Genomic DNA, 20,310 nt, shown 5'->3' on the forward strand with positions numbered 1-20,310 from the left:
AACCCTTGATGCTGAGTGCCAAGCAGGGACGTAATGGGTCCCCTTTTTATAGTCTTTGGTATGACTCGGCCGGGGTTTGAACTCACAACCTACCGATCTCTGGTTGCACACTAGGCACGGAGTCAATCTACAAGCGTAATTGGTTCTGTGACGGAGCTCTCAACCCAAGACACTTAAATTAATGAAATGTATGTTTCTCCACCCCCACCCAAAAACAGCAGAATTTTAACATTTAACACATCTTTTAAAAAACATAAATATTGTACAAAAAATAAAATGTAGGTTGCTACTTTTATGGTATCATGTAATAATAATAATGTACAGCATTTACCCTGGAGAGTCCACTTGTACGGTATCTCCTTCCAGCTACTTTTCCATCAAACACACCATCAGCAGCTTCTTCATATTTGTTTATTTTATATTTTATTATACACTATTCCACTGGGGCTGAGCAATATTACCTCAAATTCAAATTTCTACTCGAATGTCCCCTAAAATTTAATTAACATGTTTTCCCCCATCAATTTTTAAGGAAAACAATAAATACAAATGCCAGAGATAATTCCCAAAAAAGTTTTGCTTTTATTTGAGCAAAAAAGTAGCAATAGTAACCTGAATTTTCCTTCCTGGAAGTAAAGTGGCAGCTGTTTTTTTTTCTTCTTTTTTTTTTAATACATCTAGTAGATTGTAGTTTGAAAAGAACTCTAACAAGAAATTCTCTCATCACTGAATCTGAAAAAAATTACACAGTGACATTTTTCATTATTTCTAGCTTCAGTGGCTTTGTGGTTAGAGTGTCCGCCCTTAGATCAGTAGGTCGTGAATTCAAACCCCGGCCGAGTCATACCAAAGACTATGAAAATGGGACCCATTTTCTCCCTGCTTGGCACTCAGCCTCAAGGGTTGGAATTGGGGGTTAAATCACTAGAATGATTCCCGGACTCGGCCACCGCTGCTGCTCACTGCTCCCCTTACCTCCCAGGGGATGAACAAGGGGAATTGGTCAAATGCAGAGGTTAATTTTACCACACCTAGTGTGTGTGACAATCATTAGTACTTTACTTTAACTTTTTTTAAATAATGCCACAACTTACAGAGCCCACACCAAACAAGAATGACAAACACATTTTGGGAAAACATCCGCACTGTAATACAACATAAACACAACATAATAAATACCTAGAATCCCATGCAAACCTGACTCTTCCAGGCTACATTATACACTATGAACCCACACCAAACAAGAATGACAAACACATTTTGGGAAAACATCCGCACTGCAACATAAACACAACATAATAAATACCCAGAAACTCACCCCCCTCCCCCGCCCGCCTCAGTTCCTCAGTGTTCGCTCTTACAATAAAAATGGCGCTACCATTTGGTCACAATACAGGTTTTGGAACACAAATTAAGTATTGGTGACAGTTTTTGTATGCATGTTTAGTGTGAGTGAGAGTTCTAGTTGATTGGTCCCATTAGCTGCATTGCGAGCTACCTAGAACAAGCCGATGGATACATGTTTAACTCCAAATACCTTTTGTCTTCTTGTCTCTCATGATGATTGTAAACAATACGCAAAAAAATAAAGTGCAGTTCTCCTTTAACATAATTTTCGCCCTTTAACACTTTTGTAAACAAACAAGAGGGGAGGCTTGAAGAGTGGAAAGGTATATCCAAAAACAACTTACCAACATTTTCAATTGTTTTTGGTCTCTGTTATGTCAACACCTTTACTCTTTTGGCAACAGTTGCACCTTCCAGTTCTTTTTTTGCGAGGAAGGTACTCTTTGTTGATCCTCTTCATTCAACAACTCAAACGCCAACTTTTGGGATGATTTCAATCTGGAATTCAATAGTAGTTCTCACTCTATTTTTCAAATAATTGACACCCAAAACTTTCATGGCTGATTTTTAGTAAGCAGTCTCACTGCATTAAAAAAAAATCATGAACCATTAGTCAACAAGTAGCTTCCTTACTTTTGGCACAGTGGATTGATGCAAAAAAGATGGGACTACTTTCCCAAATCAAAGTGTATCTTACAAGACTTCAGTGTTTTGCAAGATTTGGTGTTCGGCGTGTGATTCAAGATGGCTTAAAAAACAAGCGTTGATGTCAACACACAAATGTAAAATTCCATCCATCCATCCATTTTCTACCGGTTGTCCCGTTTGGGGTCGCGGGGGCTCACTGGAGCCTATCTCAGCTGCATTTGGGCGGAAAGCAGAGTACACCCTGGACAAGTCACCACCTCATCACAGGGCCAATACAGATAGACATACAACATTCACACACTGTAAATGTAAAATTCAACACACAATATTAAAATCCAACCTAAAAAAACTACTTTAAACAAGGATACTTTTGGCAAAATGTTTTGTTTTTGACTGAAAACCTTTCTAACTAAGGTACTCGTTAACCAAGGTATCACTGTAGTTAGTATTGTTATATGATTACATCTGATTCATCCATCTATTTTCTATCACTCGTCCCTTTTGGGGTCCCGGACTGCTGGAGCATTTCCCAGCTCCATTCGGGTGGTAGGTGGGGTACATCCTGGACAAGTCACCACCTCATCGCAGGGCCAACACAGACAGACAGACAACTTTCACAAACAGACAATATTCACACTCACATTCACACACTAGGGCCAATTTAGTGTTGCCAATCAACCTATCCCCAGGTGCATGTCTTTGGAGGTGGGAGGAAGCCGGAGTACCCGAAGGGAACCCACGCAGTCACGGGGAAAACATGCAAACTCCACACAGAAAGACCCTGAGGATCAAACCCAGGAGTTTCGTAATTTGCACATGCACTAAGCCCTATTCCACCTTGCTGCCTTATATCTAATATATACCTAATTTATAATAAATTAAATAGAATTTCCAGAACATGTTGAGAGCCAATGAATAAAACTTGCTGCGAGCTGCACTTTGGATAGCCCTGTTCTGGGGGCAAAATGTATGCCTAAGTGAGAAAATTAAAAAAAATATTTTTGATTGTTCGCAACAAAAATCTTGAATTAATTGTTATATCGCTCAGACCTTATATGTACACTCTCACTATGCACTTCTTCAAAGTAATAGATGCCAATTATCAGATTGGGGCTATAGCACATAAGCAAAGCTGTGTGAGTAACAGTGCTAACGTCAGATTATAACATCAAAATCATACTAGGTTAGTTAATATGCTGAAATTGTCTGTATATGACTGACTGATATACACTCCAGGCTTTATTTAAAGATGGGTAGCGAAGTTGTGTGTGTGTGTGTGTGTGTGTGTGTGTGTGTGTGTGTGTGTGTGTGTGTGTGTGTGTGTGTGTGTGTGTGTGTGTGTGTGTGTGTGTGTGTGTGTGTGTGTGTGTGTGTGTGTGTGTGTGTGTGTGTGTGTTGAAAGGTAAAGAGGCTGAGGGCGGGGCTTACTGGCTGGTCTGCTTGTTAGATCCATCCATCTTCTTCCGCTTATCCGAGGTCGGGTCGCGGGGGCAGCAGCCTAAGCAGGGAAGCCCAGACTTCCCTCTCCCCACCCACTTCGTCCAGCTCTTCGCGGGGATCCCGAGGCGTTTCCAGGCCAGTCGGGAGACATAGTCTTCCCAACGTGTCCTGGGTCTTCGCCGTGGCCTCCTACCGGTTGGACACCTCCCTAAGGAGACGTTTGGGTGGCAACCTGAGCAGATGCCCAAATCACCACATCTGGTTCCTCTCGATGTGGAGGAGCAGCAGCTTTACTTTGAGCTCCTCCTGGATGACAGAGCTTCTCAGCCTATCTCAAAGGGAGAGCCCAGCCACCCGGCGGAGGAAAGGAAGCTCATTTCGGCCGCTTGTACCCGTGATCTTGTCCTTTCTGTCATAACCCAAAGCTCATGACCAAATTGAGAGCTTTGCCTTCCGGCTCAACTCCTTCTTCACCACAACGGATCGATACAGCGTCCGCATTACTGAAGACGCCACACCGATCTGCCTGTCGAGCTCACGATCCACTATTCCTCACTCATGAACAAGACTCCTAGGTTTCTTGAACTCCTAAAATTGGGGCGAGATCTCCCCCCCAACCCAGAGATGGCACTCCACCTGCTATAATAAGTAGTCGGCTGATTATGTGGCCAGGCTGCCAATCAGCTGCAGGTGCGGGGAAACAACACTCAGGGAGACAAGCAGGAAACTGAACCAAAATATCAAACATAACCAAATTGTCAGTGACAAGCCTGACAGGGCAACCTGTATGGTTAGTGCATCAGTGCCTCACCCGGTGAGAAGGTCACCGCACGTCACTGTATGCCAGGTTCACCTGGCTGGATCCACCAAGGAAAAGGTTTTTCCTCATCAAAGCATTAGAAACCGACATTTCAAAACCAACCGTGTCAGCGCCTCTTGTCTTGAAAGTAGATGAAACAAATGATACATTTGTTTTCACATTGCCTGTGTCTTATAACTATCCCATCACTCCACTGGCAAACACAATAGTCCAGGATGACTCACCCACTACACCAATACATCATCCCACTACCATCAGGGCGCAGGTACACAACTATCAAATTCCGGAGGGCCCACTTCGGGAAAAGCCTTATTCCTGCAGCTATATCCGCCCTAAACGGCAGGCCCGGCCAACCTGTCTGACAAGCCTGAAAATGTGTTAGTCATGTATGATGTCTTTTTGTTATTTTTTTTTCGTGATGTGTATGTCTATTGTTTAAATGTACGGCAATTAAAATTAATTTCCCCAACGGGGACCAATAAATCTAAATCAATCAAATTCCTTCCTGCATCCTCACGACTTGTCAAGTTTTGGCCCTCAAGGTACCCTACGCCAGTGGTTCTCAACAGGGGTAGGCGTACCCCTGGGGGTACTTGAAGGTATGACAATGGGTATGTGAGATTTTTTTTTAAATATTCTAAAAATAGCAACAATTCGAAAATCCTTTATAAATATATTCATTGAATAATACCTCAACAAAATATGAATGTAAGTTCATAAACTGTAAAAAGAAATGCAACAATGCAATATTCAGTGTTGACAGCTAGATTTTTTTGTTGACATCTTCCATAAATATTGATGTTAAATATTTCTTTTTTTGTGAAGAAATGTTTGGAACAGTACTTCTTAACCTTGTTGGAGGTACCAAACCCCACCAGTTTCATATGCGCATTCACCGAACCCTTCTTTAGTGAAAAAGAAAACTTTTTTTTTTTTTTTTTTCAAATTCAAGACAAAGTTATATGTTTTTGGTAACACTTTAGTATGGGGAAGATATTCTAAGTAACAAAGACTTCATTTAGAGTTATTTGGACCCTAGGGGAACATATTCTAAGTAACAAAGACTTAATTTAGAGTTATTTGGACACTAGGGGAACATATTGTAAGTAACAAAGACTTAATTTAGAGTTATTTGGAAACTAGGGGAACATATTCTAAGTAACAAAGACTTCATTTGGAGTTATTTGGACACTAGGGGAACACATTCTAAGTAACAAAGACTTAATTTAGAGTTATTTGGAAACTAGGGGAACATATTCTAAGTAACAAATACTTAATTTTGAGTTATTTGGTTAGGGTTAGGGTCAGGGTTAGAGGGTCAGGGTTATAATAATGCCATGCCGAATAAGGCATTAATAAGTACTTGATAATGACTGGTTTAGAGCCAATATGTTACTAATTTGCATGTTAATAAGCAACTAATTAATGGTGAATATGTTCTCCATACTAAAATGTGACCATGTTTTTTTTTAACTGGTGCACAAAATGAACTGTGCATGAACATCACCTTGTTCAGACAACAAAACCAACACAGTGCATAAACTTACAACAAATTACACACCTGCAAATCATTCAGCTGTTGCCGTATCTGGAATACGCCGATAGGGAGAAGTTTGTATTCATACTGATGAGTCGGGTGTGTTTTGACCTCCGCCGAACCCCTGAGGCCGACTCACCGAACCCCTAGGGTTCGATCGAACCTAGGTTAAGAACCACTGGTTTAGAATTAAGTTCATGAATCCAGATGGATCTGTATTACAATCCCCAAGGAGGGCACTTTAAGTTGATGATTACTTCTATGTGTAGAAATCTTTATTTATAATGGAATCACTTGTTTATTTTTCAACAAGTTTTTAGTTATTTTTATGTCTTTTTTTCCAAATAGTTCAAGAAAGACCACTACAAATGAGCAATATTTTGCACTGTTATACAATTTAATAAATCAGAAACTGATGACATTGTGCTGTATTTTACTTCTTTATCTTTTTTTTTCAACCAATAATGCATTGCTCTGATTAGGGGGTACTTGAATTAAAAAAATGTTCACAGGGGGTACATCACTAAAAAAGGGTCGAGAACCACTGCCCTACACTCTCAGCTTTATTCCATCACTACGCCTCCTCCACCATTGCTGCTTCACCCGCCTATTACCCCATCAAGCAAAGAACTTTAATCTGGATTCCAACCATCCATCCATCCATCCATCATCTTCCACTTATCCGAGGTCGGGTCGCGGGGTCAACAGCCTAAGCAGGGAAACCCAGACTTCCCTCTCTCCAGCCACTTCGTCTAGCTCTTCCCGGGGGATCCCGAGGTGTTCCCAGGCCAGCCGGGAGACATAGTCTTCCCAACGTGTCCTGGGTCTTCCCCGTGGCCTCCTACCGGTTGGACGTGCCCTAAACACCTCCCTAGGGAGGCGTTCGGGTGGCATCCTGACCAGATGCCCGAACCACCTCATCTGGCTCCTCTCGATGTGAAGGAGCAGCGGCTTTACTTTGAGTTCCTCCTGGATGGCAGAGCTTCTCACCCTATCTCTAAGGGAGAGCCCCGCCACACGGCGGAGGAAACTCATTTCGGCCGCTTGTACCCGTGATCTTATCCTTTCGGTCATGACCCAAAGCTCATGACCATAGGTGAGGATGGGAACGTAGATCGACCGGTAAATTGAGAGCTTTGCCTTCCGGCTCAGCTCCTTCTTCACCACAACAGATCGGTACAACGTCCGCATTACTGAAGACGCCGCACCGATCCGCCTGTCGATCTCACGATCCACTCTTCCCTCACTCGTGAACAAGACTCCTAGGTACTTGAACTCCTCCACTTGGGGCAGGGTCTCCTCCCCAACCCGGAGATGGCATTCCACCCTTTTCCGGGCGAGAACCATGGACTCGGACTTGGAGGTGCTGATTCTCATTCCGGTCGCTTCACACTCGGCTGCAAACCGAACCAGCGAGAGCTGAAGATCCCGGTCAGATGAAGCCATCAGGACCACATCATCTGCAAAAAGCAGAGACCTAATCCTGCGGTTACCAAACCGGAACCCCTCAACGCCTTGACTGCACCTAGAAATTCTGTCCATAAAAGTTATGAACAGAATCGGTGACAAAGGACAGCCTTGGCGGAGTCCAACCCTCACTGGAAATGTGTTCGACTTACTGCCGGCAATGCGGACCAAGCTCTGGCACTGATCGTACAGGGAGCGGACCGCCACAATAAGACAGTCCGATACCCCATACTCTCTGAGCACTCCCCACAGGACTTCCCGAGGAACACGGTCGAATGCCTTCTCCAAGTCCACAAAGCACATGTAGACTGGTTGGGCAAACTCCCATGCACCCTCAAGAACCCTGCCGAGAGTATAGAGCTCGTCCACAGTTCCACGACCAGGACGAAAACCACACTGTTCCTCCTGAATCAGAGGTTCGACTATCCGGCGTAGCCTCCTCTCCAGTACACCTGAATAAACCTTACCGGGAAGGCTGATGAGTGTGATCCCACGATAGTTGGAACACACCCTCCGGTCCCCCTTCTTAAAGAGAGGAACCACCACCCCAGTCTGCCAATCCAGAGGTACCGCCCCCGATGTCCACGCGATGCTGCAAAGTCTTGTCAACCAAGACAGCCCCACAGCATCCAGAGCCTTAAGGAATTCCGGGCGGATCTCGTCCACCCCTGGGGCCTTGCCACCGAGGAGCTTTTTAACTACCTCAGCGACCTCAGCCCCAGAAATAGGAGAGTCCACCACAGATTCCCCAGGCACTGCTTCCTCGTTTTCCATGGCTCCCCCGAACTCCTCCCATGTCCGAGTTTTTGCCTCCGCGACCGCTGAAGCTGCACACCGCTTGGCCTGTCGGTACCCGTCCACTGCCTCCGGAGTCCTATGAGCCAAAAGGACCCGATAGGACTCCTTCTTCAGCTTGACGGCATCCCTCACTGCTGGTGTCCACCAAGGGGTTTTAGGATTGCCGGCCCGACAGGCACCAACGACCTTGTGGCCACAGCTCCGATCTGCCGCCTCGACAATAGAGGTGCGGAACATGGTCCACTCGGACTCAATGTCCAGCACCTCCCTCGTGACATTTTCAAAGTTCTTCCGGAGGTGGGAATTGAAACTTTGTCTGACAGGAGACTGCCAGACGTTCCCTGCAGACCCTCACAATGCGTTTGGGCCTGCCAGGTCTGTCCGGCATCCTCCCCCACCATCGCAGCCAACTCCCCACCAGGTGGTGATCGGTAGAAAGCTCCGCCCCTCTCTTCACCCGAGTGTCCAAAACATAAGGCCGCAAATCCGATGACACAACTACAAAGTCGATCATGGAACTGCGGCCTAGGGTGTCCTGGTGCCAAGTGCACATATGGACACCCTTATGTTTGAACATGGTGTTTGTTATGGACAAACTGTGACGAGCACAAAAGTCCAATAACAAAACACCACTCGGGTTCAGATCCGAGCGGCCATTCTTCCCAATCACGCCTCTCCAGGTTTCACTGTCGTTGCCAACATGAGCGTTGAAATCTCCCAGTAGGACAAGGGAATCACCCGGGGGAGCACTTTCCAGTACTCCCTCGAGTGTTCCCAAAAAGGGTGGGTACTCTGAACTGCTGTTTGGTGCGTAAGCACAAACAACAGCCAGGACCCGTCTCCCCACCCGAAGGCGGAGGGAGGCTACCCTTTCGTCCACCGGGTTGAACTCCAACGTACAGGCTTTGAGCCGGGGAGAAACAAGAATTGCCACCCCAGCCCGTCGCCTCTCACTGCCGGCAACGCCAGACTGGAAGAGGGTCCAATCCCTCTCGAGAGAAGTGGTTCCAGAGCCCTTGCTGTGCGTCGAAGTGAGTCCGACTATATCCAGCCGGAATTTCTCGACTTCGCGCACTAGCTCAGGCTCTTTCCCCCCCAGTGACGTGACGTTCCACGTCCCAAGAGCTAGCTTCTGTAGCCGAGGATCGGACCGCCAAGTGCCCTGCCTTCGGCTGCCGCCCAGCTCACATTGCACCCGACCTTTATGGCCCCTGCTATGGGTGGTGAGCCCATTGGAGGGGTGACCCACGTTGCCTCTTCGGGCTGTGCCCGGCCGGGCCCCATGGGAACAGGCCCGGCCACCAGGCGCTCGCCATCGTGCCCCACCTCCGGGCCTGGCTCCAGAAGGGGGCCCCGGGAAATCTGGGTCCATGCTTTTTCTTCTTCATAAAGGTCTTCGAGCTGCTCTTTGTCTGATCCCTCACCTAGAACCTGTTTGCCTTGGGAGACCCTACCAGGGGGCTTTATGCCCCCGGACAACATAGCTCCTAGGATCATTGGGACACGCAAACTCCTCTACCACGATAAGGTTGCAGCTCAGAGAGGAGAATCTGGATTCCGTTAAATCTTTTTGATTGATTGAGAAGTTTATTGACATCTTAAAGAATTAAATCCATGTAATGCTTTAAAAAGGCAAATGGATGGCACAAAAAGCCAAAAGGCTTCTAAAATATATATAACCTGTAACATGTCCATCCATCCATCCATTTCCTAACGCTTATTCCCTTTGGGCTCGCGGGGGGCGCTGGTTCCTATCTCAGCTACAATCGGGCGGAAGGTGTCGTACACCCTGGACAAGTCGCCACCTTATCGCAGCCTGTAACATGTATATAACAATTTACTTTTTTTTTATAAATTGATTAATTATTACATATGCACGCTTCTGCCTCTGTTTCGGTATGTTCTCTGGTCAATTTGATCATTATCGAGGCGCACGCGGCATTGCTGAGCTCAGATTATTCCGGCTAAATGGAGAAAAAAAAGAAAAAAGGAAAGGACTCAGACGGGAAGGAAAAAACATTGAGGCTACTGTTATTGGGTGGAGTTGAAGCACTTACATTATATCTCTGCCCTCATGGCCATTTCCCTTCTATGCAGCATTTCTCTGCATGGGTGAATGTAAAATAGTGATTCTCAGACCACTGGCAACCCGCCTCAGCCATTTTATTTTTTCCAGATGCAGATTACTCATGTTAAAAGAAAATCACCTTATGAGCTCATCCGCCACACAGTGTTGAACGAGTCGTCACAGCTGTGAATGAGGCCTCGTTGAGTCATTCGCTATAGAATGAGCCCTTGCACAGACCTACGTGCATACACACACACACACATGCATGCACACACACATGCACGCACACACACACACACACACACACACGCACGCATACACTCACTCACGCACGCACTCACACACACGCACACACATTGAAATGCAAAGATTTCTGCTCCTAATGTTTCATGCTGAAGTTTCAGTGTTGTCCTCCCTTTGCTGCTTTGGGGCATCGCTCATTGTGAGTCATAGATAGAGGCCAGTGTGAACAAGGGAGTGTTATGTAAGTCACATGCTAAAATAAGCAAAAATTAGTTTTTGACAAAAGGGAAGGGAAGCTGGTGTGTGTTTGGTTACATGACTACATGAGGATTGTATAATAGTAGTGGCTCGCAGTGTTTCTCTGAGCATCACTTTACTCATAATGTGCCTTTGGACATTATGAGCTCGACTTGAATAATGGGTTCCACGACTCAGAACAAATTACTATTTGATCATTTTGGCTGATATGATGCCAATTTCTAATGTTCTATTTGTAATCTTTCACCTACAACCTTTTATTTTTCCCAATCCCCTCACACACAAGTACCACTTGAGAACGGTCTTTCTAAAAGAACTGAAAAGAAGCTTTGATAACAGGTGATATGTACAGTATTGTTATAAGCTGGTAACCTAAAATTGTATTGATTGATTGATTGATTGAAAACTTTATTTGTAGATTGCACAGTTCAGTACATATTCCGTACAATTTAACACTAGATGGTAACACCCGAATAAGTTTTTCAACTTGTTTAAGTCGGGGTCCACGTTAATCAATTCATGGTAGTAATAGGAGTGTAATAATGATTGACACTGCTTGACCAATCAGTGCTCTCTGTATGGATTGATATCTAGCTCAGCCACAAATATTATAGATGGGTCTCTTCTAATAGGGGATCCGGTGTTGCCATGGTATTGACTTGAAGTCGCGTTGTTCTTATCACAAGCAATGAGCTCAGGCGAAAAAATAACTGTGGCATAAACTAGTATTTTTCATGACAATGACAAACTGACCTGATGTTTGTACTGTATGTCTCTGCGTGGACTTGTGCAATGTATTGAAACTATGAAACCTTACACCTGACAGCTCCCTGTATGACTGATGGTGACATGCCCAAAAACCCCCCTACAGAAGTTTCATTGGCTTGACCCGAACCTGCCTACTGTATCTACTAGGAGGTGTGGGAAAAAATCGATTCGAATATTAATTGCGATTCTCACGTTGTGCGACTCAGAATCGATTCTCTTTTTTTTTTTTAATTGATTTTTTAAAAAAAAATTTTATCAATCCAACAAAACAATACACAGCAATACCATAACAATGCAATCCAATTCCAAAACCAAACCTGACCCAGCAACACTCAGAACTGCAATAAACAGAGCAATTGAGAGGAGACACAAACATGACACATACAGTGTGTATATATATATATATATATATATATATATATACACACACACACATATATATATATATATATATATCTATATATAGTATATATATTGTATACATATATATATATAGTATATATATTGTATACATATATATATATAGTATATATATTGGATATATATAGTATATATATTGGATATATATAGTCGAGGTTTCTGTGGTTGATCCGTTATACAGTGCTCAATACAGCGGAATATATGTTTGGTTAGGAAAAAACACAAGAGGCTATATCATTCATACAAGCCTGTATATATATACACACACACATATATATTTATGTATGTATGTATATTTACACAGTTTATGTATATGTACAGTGTGTGTATATGTATATATACAGTATATGTATATGTACAGTATATATATATATATATACATACGTATATTTAAAAAGAGTTTTAATACATTTGTTTCCACGATTTTGCACGATAAAATGTACTGATTGTTTTTTTTCTTTGTCAACAGAAGCCAACTGTGATGATGGTGTAACAGGAAGAGGAACTGCTCACCACTCAGGCCATGGCTTTCATGCTCCTTTTTTTAAGATTCCTCACCTTTTCCCTCCATTCCTGTGATGCCCGGGTCATCATTGGCACATCCTCTTCATTTGTTCCCCCTGTTCTTTCCAAAGACTCTCAACCTTCCGAGACAGATGGATATCTGTCCTCTACGCCTCACAGTGGGCGCAGTGCTGTGCCAGCTAAGGTTACAATGTGGGATCAGCTGACAACAACAAATGCAGTGCAGCAAGGACAAATAATACGCCCCACTGCCTCTACTATGTCAATCCTTTCTTCTCAGACACGAAGTCGTGGGACAAACATTAGTCAAGCGAGCCTCGCCAAGCCCAGGATGGATCTAACTAACCACAGTGGGGCTTTGGCAAAAGAAAAATCTGCCACAAAAGGCTTGTCGGCACCTGCGCTCACTTCACCCTCCAGTAAACCGGTGATCGCCATCAATCCATCTGCAGATACAAGTGATTTGCAGGGGCTAGGATCAGGAAGTACAACATTGATGCTTGAAAAAGAGGAATTACTTCCTCCTGTGCCAACAACTGCTGATTTAATGGAGCACTATCAAGTACACACACAGGCTAAAAGATCTGAAGTACACAATTCATCAACTGGGGAGACCCATATGTTGGCACTGACACCACAAACTGGATCAAGAGCCTCACAGGCCACGGATTCTGTTTTTGTGATAACAGGTGAGAATTAAAAAGTTCAATAAAGTTTAAACCTGCCCTTACAAATGACATATAGTATGTCTATGTTCTTCCAAAATTTCAGGTGATCCTGCTCCTCCTTCAAAACATGACCTGGGAGTTGCTGTGACTCTACACACACTTTCCACCACGACAGTTGGATCCACTGGGAAACAGCCAGAGATTCCTAGACAGCCAGTTACCAATCAAAACAGGAACATTTCACATTCCATGACAGCGATAGCAGCTACAACAACCATAGCTAGTATGTTTCCAACTACTGATAGGAAACGACAAACCAAAGCAACAAATAAACCCAATCAAACACACCTGGTAAAAAAGGGAACGAGGAAGACCGTGCAGCCAACAGCTACAGGTATGTGAAGAATGTGCAATAGCTTGTCTAACTAGTTAGACCAGTTTCATAATCAGTGGTAAACAAATAATGTACCTTGATATCAGCTGGAAGATGGGGAGAAGCAGTGAGCAGTGAGATGGTATTTTGTGTGAGGTACACACACAGATGGAATAAGTATAAGCAGATGCAGAAAGGTTGGAAAATAAAGTGTAATAGATGATAATGGAATCACAAGCAGGCATGCATATAAGAGGAAAGTGGGCTCAGAAAAAAGGGACTATGGAATACAGGCAATGGGTAAATGTGTGGTCAAAGAAATAGGTACAGAAACGTAGTGAGCCGGTTTGGTAATGAAAAGCAGATGTAAAGAAAAATTATTCCAGGGAGGAGTTAAATATAACCACCTAGAAAGGGGAAAGTGTGACATACAGGCGGAATGGAGAGGAACAACATAGTAATGACCTGGATGACTCTCATCCTTAAAAGGTTAGTAAAATGTTCCACAACATTACATTAGGACTCTACTTTGAGATCTGTAAGCACTTTGGCTAAGTTCATTACAACAAGTGCACATGCAAACGGAGGTATGTTGAACCTACACAGCTGTGCAACATGGAATGTGTCTGGATCACACTCCTGTGAGGAATGGGGTGAATGAAGACATTTTAAAAAATGTAAAAGTTTGACAAGATCAAAAAAGTGTAGCTATGAGCTGTTCAAGTAACAAGAAGCACCAAGATAAAAGATGACTCTTGAGGCTCTGTGTCACTTTTATTTTTAAGTTTTTTCAAGTCATCTAGAAAATTAGTGTTTGACCATGCTGTGCATGCTTAAAATCCATAGAAGGAATACATCTATTGTCAGCATGAGACATCATAAATCTGCTGTCTGGTAAATGGTAGTCATGGAAATGCATTTATTTTCAACATCTTTAAAGACCTACTGAAATGAGATTTTTTTATTTAAACGGTGATAGCAGGTCCATTCTATGTGTCATACTTGATCATTTCGCGATATTGCCATATTTTTGCTGAAAGGATTTAGTAGAGAACATCCACGATAAAGTTCGCAACTTTTGCTTGCTAACAGAAAAGCCCTGCCTCTACCGGAAGTCGCAGACAATGACGTCACATGTTGATGGCTCCTCACATCTATCTTCACATTGTTTTTAATGGGAGCCTCCAGCAAAAACAGCTATTCGGGCCGAGAAAACGACAATTTCCCCATTAATTTGAGCGAGGATGAAAGATTCGTATTTGAGGATATTTATAGCGACGGACAAGAAAAAAACGAAAAAAAACCGCGATTGCATTGGGACAGATTCAGATGTTTTTATACACATTTACTAGGATAATTCTGGGAAATCCCTTATCTGCCTATTGTGTTGCTAGTGTTTTAGTGAGTTTAACAGTACCTGATAGTCGGAGGGGTGTGTCCACGGGTGTGTTGACGCACAGTGTCTCAGGGAAGTCGACGGCAGCTTTATGGATGGCACAAACTCAGCTGATCTCCGGTAAGAAGTGACTTTTTACCACAATTTTCCCACCGAAATCTGCTGGTTGACATTTGGTCGGGATCCATGTTCGCTGTGATCCATAGTAAAGTTTCACCTTTGTGAATTTTAAAAAAGGAATCACCGTGTGTTTGTGTGGCTAAAGGCTAAAGCTTCCCAACTCCATCTTTCTACTTTGACTTCTCCAATATTAATTGAAGAAATTGCAAAAGATTCAGCAACACAGATCTCCAAAATACTGTGTAATTATGCGGTTAAACCAGACGACTTTTAACTGTGTGTATGCGCATCGCTCATATTTCCTAACAGTCCGTGACGTCAAGCGTACACGTCATCATTACGCGATGTTTTCAAGACGAAACTCCCGGGAAATTTAAAATTGTAATTTAGTAAACTAAAAAGGCCGTATTGGCATGTGTTGCAATGTTAATATTTCATCATTGATATATAAACTATCAGACTGCATGGTGGGTAGTAGTGGGTTTCAAAAGGCCTTTAAATACTATGGTGTGTTTCCAAGAAAGCTTAAGAGTAGGAGTTTGACAAGATGAGAGCTTGTAAAAACACAACGTTATTTCTTGTTTAAGAGAAAAGCTGTCTTGGCCGCACAGGGGAGACGCCCCACCCTCTTTTCAAGGCTCACACAGGGGCAAACATAGGTGAGGTTTAATAAGCAGCTGTCACTGACTTGGAGCTTAAAAGATCCAACCATCCATCCATCCATTTGTTACCGCTTGTCCCTTTTGGGGTGGCAGTGGGTGCCGCAGCCCATCTCAGCTGCGTCCGGGCGGAAGGCTTATCACAGGGCCAACACAGATAGACAGACAACATTCACACTCACATTCACACACTAGGGCCAATTTAGTGTGGCCAATCAACCTATCCCAAGGTGAATGGCTTTGGAAGTGGGAGGAAACCGGAGTACCCAGAGGGAACCCACGCAGTCACGGGCAGAACATGCAAACTCCACACAGAAATATCCCGAGCCCGTGATCGAACCCATTGTGAGGCTAATGCACTAAACCCTGTTCCACCGTGCTGGATTGGGAAACCCTGCAACCCACCGCTGTGTTCCCTGTATCACTCATTTATTCAAGCGGGTTAGACTACTGGCTGCTTTTTCAGCAGGGTTCAACAACGACTGCTGTGTTAATGTACGAGCAGAAGCAGCTACAACTGCCATTCCACAAGTCAATCATGGACGTCAGAACGCCATGATACAGCACTTTGGATATGCTGGCAAGCTGTTATAGAAGCATTTCCCAACAGCCTAGCCCAGATATAAGACAGAACACCCAAATCATTGATAGACTTGACAGCTGCGATATGAAAGTTACATCCTTTTAAGACAGTTGCCACAGTGGGGATGTGATGAAAAAAAGCTGACAATGTCTCTCATTGTGCTACTGAAGAGAACGATTGAACGGTTCAACAGTTAAAAGCTCATGCCTCAGTCCTACATGTAAAGTTATAAAACATTTCAAAATTAACTTGCATTGTATTGTGACTCAGTTAAATAAACAAGTCTGTATCGTCATCCATCCATCCATTTTCTACCGCTTATTCCCTTTGGGGATCGCGGGGGGCGCTGGTGCCTATCTCAGCTAAAATCAGGCGGGAGGCGGGGTAGACCCTGGACAAGTCGCCGTCTCATCGTAGGGCCAACACAGATAGACAACATTCACACTCACATTCACACACGAGGGCCATTTTTAGTGTTGCCAATCAACCTATCCCCAGGTGCATGTCTTTGGAAGTGGGAGGAAGCCCGAGTACCCGGAGGGAACCCACACAGTCACGGGGAGAACATGCAAACTCCACACAGAAAGTTCCCGAGCCCGGGATTGAACCCAGGACTACTCAGGACCTTTGTATTTTGAGGCAGATGCACTAACCCCTCTTCCACCGTGCTGCCCCCGTATCGTCATTTATTTTTAAATTAAGTTTTTTTCAAAGTTATGTCAAAATACACTCCTCAATTTCCCTGGGAAAATCTGTTCCTTAATGCTAGAGAGATAGGTACAAATGTTGTTCAAACCTCAGCTATAAGGAGATAGACACATTTTTTGTCCTTGTCGGGGCGGCATGGCGTAGTGGGTAGAGCGGCCCTGCCAGAAACCTGAGGGTTGCAGGTTCGCTTCCCACCTATTGACATCCAAATCGCTGCCGTTGTGTCCTTGGGCAGGACACTTCACCTTTGCACACTTCACCCTTGCCCCCAGTGCCGCGCACACTGGTGAATGAATGATGAATGAATGATTGGTGGTGGTCGGAGGGGCTGTAGGCGCAAACTGGCAGCCACGCTTCCGTCAGTCTACCCCAGGGCAGCTGTGGCTACAGATATAGCTTACCACCACCAGGTGTGATTGAATGATGGGTTCTCACTTCTCTGTGAGCGCTTTGAGTATCTAGTAATAGAAAAGCGCGATATAAATCTAATCCATTATTATTATTATTATTATTATTATTGTTATTATAACACTGGTCCAGCTCTACACCCTTGCAAGGGTACTGAAGGTTGCATAGGAGTTTGCCTAACTGGTTTACATGTGCTGAATGGATTTTGAAAAAGCATAGGATCATGTCCATTGCAGAGCCCTATGTGGGGTTTTCAGGGAGAATTGAATTCATACTCCTACGTGCTATCTGTTCTTTTCACAACCAGCAGGAGCCTGGTTCGCATTGCCATCAGTAAATCCAGCCTGTTCACTGTAAATGTTGGCTTTCGCCAAGCTTGCTCCTTGTCATCGGTTCGTTCATTATTTTCATATACAGAATAACGAGGTGCAGCCAAAGTCTCTGCTATTTGCTGATGATGTGGTTCTGATTGCCACATTAAGTTGTGACCTCCAGCGTACATTTAGGCAGTTAATAGCTGAGTGTGAAGCTTCTGGGATGAGACTCAGCACCTCCGAATCTTAGGCCATATTTTTAGCTAGAAAACAGGGGATTACACCCTTCGGGTTAGGAGTAAGGTGGAGAAGTTGTAGTATCATGAGATCTTGTTCTGGATTGAGGTAAGGCAGGGGGCGCAAGATTGACAGGCAAATCAGGGAAGCGGTCATTGTACTGGACCATCGTGGTGAACAGAGAGCTGAGCCAGAAGGCAATCTCTCAGTTAAGTGGTTGATCTACGTTCTTACCATCACCAATGATTACAAGGTTTGGGTAGTGACCAAAAGAGCAAGATTGCGGGTACAAGCAACAAAGATAAGTTACCTCTTAAGGGTAGCTGTGCTCATTTTAAGAGAATGGGTGAGGATCTCATTAATCCGGGAGGAGTTTTAAGGTATGGCCTCTGCTCTTTCACATCAGGAAGAGCCAGTTGAGGAAGCTCAGGCATCTTGTCCGGATGCTTCCTCGATTACTCACTGGTCAGGTGTTTTAAGAAATCCTCAGTGCACAAGTTTAGTGGATCAGCTTTACGTCAAATTTGCACTTGTTTTAACGCACACAGACCTTTAGTAGATAAGGGCCTCAGTCTACAGCTTGGAACACATTATAGATGTACTGTAATGCAGTTCTATACCTTGATGCTACTACCACCATCCTTGACTGCAAAAAAGACGCCATTATCTTGACACTCACTTGTGTTGCTAGTTATTTAAACTTGGGTTTCCTAACCTTTACTGAGCCATTGCACATACTGTATTTTACTTTCTCATTAGACACTATAACGCATTCCATGATTTATTCTGTTGTATGAATGGCAACAGATGGATACACAGGTTTATTTTTAACCTTGTGCCATCCACAGAATGGTTCTGCCAGTCACTATGTGTCCCTGCAATGGATAGATGAAAGTACATTACCTTAAGCGTTGTTTTCAGTGGATACCAAATCTATACTGCTATTCAAGCTGCACACTGACTGCTCTAAAGTACAGTACAGGGTTTTCCCTGGATTACCAACATATTTGTGTTGATAGAGACTTGGCTTGGTGGAGTGGTGGGGCCGTGGTCTATATCAGTGTTTTTCAACCACTGTGCGTGTGCCGCGAATGCCGCGAAATCCAGCCTGGTGTGCCGTGGGAGATTATGTAATTTCACCTATTTGGGGTAAAAAATATTTTTTTGCAAAGCAGTAATTATAGTCTGCAAATGATGTGTTGTTGAGTGTTGGTGCTGTCTAGAGATCGGCAGAGTAACAATGTATACTCTTCAATCAATCAATCAATGTTTACTTATATAGCCCTAGATCACAAGTGTCTCAAAGGGCTGCACAAGCCACAACAACATCCTCGGCTCAGATCCAACACCAGGGCTCAAGAAAAAACTCATCAATACTCTTCAATATCAGTAGGTGGCAGCAGGTAGATAATTTGTTTGTAGATGTCGGAACATGGTTTGCTGTAATCCCAATCTGCAGATGACAGTGGGAGGCAGGTTGCAGGTAAAAAGCTATCTAATACTAAAACCGAAAATAAACAAAAGGCTAGTGCCCCTAAGAAAATACATTGAAGCTTAGGGAAAAAAAAAAAAAACTGAACTGGCTACAAAGTAAACAAAAACAGATTGCTGGACGACAGGAAAGACTTACCGCGTGTTGAGCAAAGATGGCGTCCACAAAGTACATTTGAACATGACATGACAATCAACAATGTCCCCACAAAGAAGGATAGCAACATCTTGAATATTTTTTATTGCTAAAACCAAGTAGATGCAGGGAATAGCGCTCAAGGAAGACATGAAACTGCTACAGGAAAATACCAACGAAACAGGAAAAGTCACCAAAATAGAAGCGCAAGACAAGAACTAAAACACTACACACAGGAAAACAGCAAAAAAAAAGTCCAAATAAGTCAGGGGGTGATGTGACAGGTGATGACAGTACACCTACTTTGAGACAAAAGCTATAGGGATGCATGCTTGGCTATGGTTTAAAGTCATATCCAACAATTGCGACAACGACTTTTTGCTGTCAACCGATTTTCATTTTTTAATAATTTCTGCTGGTGGTGTGCCTCCGAAATATTTCAATGAAAAAAATGTGCCTTGGCTCACAAAAGGTTGAAAAACACTGGTCTATATGACGCTGTCATGCCAATATTTCTCTAAAAAATGTTACACCTAAATGTGAAAATAAATGTGTTATTATTAATTAGTATTTACATATATTTTGTTATGTTATATTGTTTTCCTTAATTTTCAATTGTTGCTGCTTTGTTAATAATTTTTCAAGTTTCTACAGATGACCTCGGTCCTTTTAGTGACTTTATATATAAAAAGACTAGCAACAAATCTAGCATCTTGTTGTAGTGCTATTGGAGACTGTACTCGTGTTTAGAGACTCTTTACTTCTGTCACTCCATGTCTGCGACAAACCGAGTGATGCAAGGAGCCTCACTTGACTCTTGCTTTGCACTGCAGCAAGCCTGACGTCACTCTTCCTTCGCGCTACTGTCCCAGCTGCAC

At 43.5% G+C, this 20,310-nt stretch overlaps 1 protein-coding gene across 1 annotated transcript in view; it reads left to right on the forward strand.

Moving 5' to 3' along the window:
- Positions 1–20,310, forward strand: part of LOC133554936 (proline-rich transmembrane protein 3) — a 44,457-nt gene that overhangs the window by 18,268 nt on the left and 5,879 nt on the right. Inside the window, exons 2-3 of the mRNA XM_061904250.1 lie at positions 12,284–13,028; positions 13,111–13,401. Coding sequence (XP_061760234.1) covers positions 12,338–13,028; positions 13,111–13,401 — 982 coding nt within the window. The 5' untranslated portion in view covers positions 12,284–12,337. The remainder of the gene's footprint in view (positions 1–12,283; positions 13,029–13,110; positions 13,402–20,310) is intronic.

Source organism: Nerophis ophidion, linkage group LG06 (genome assembly GCF_033978795.1).
Source record: "Nerophis ophidion isolate RoL-2023_Sa linkage group LG06, RoL_Noph_v1.0, whole genome shotgun sequence".
NCBI lineage: Eukaryota > Metazoa > Chordata > Actinopteri > Syngnathiformes > Syngnathidae > Nerophis > Nerophis ophidion.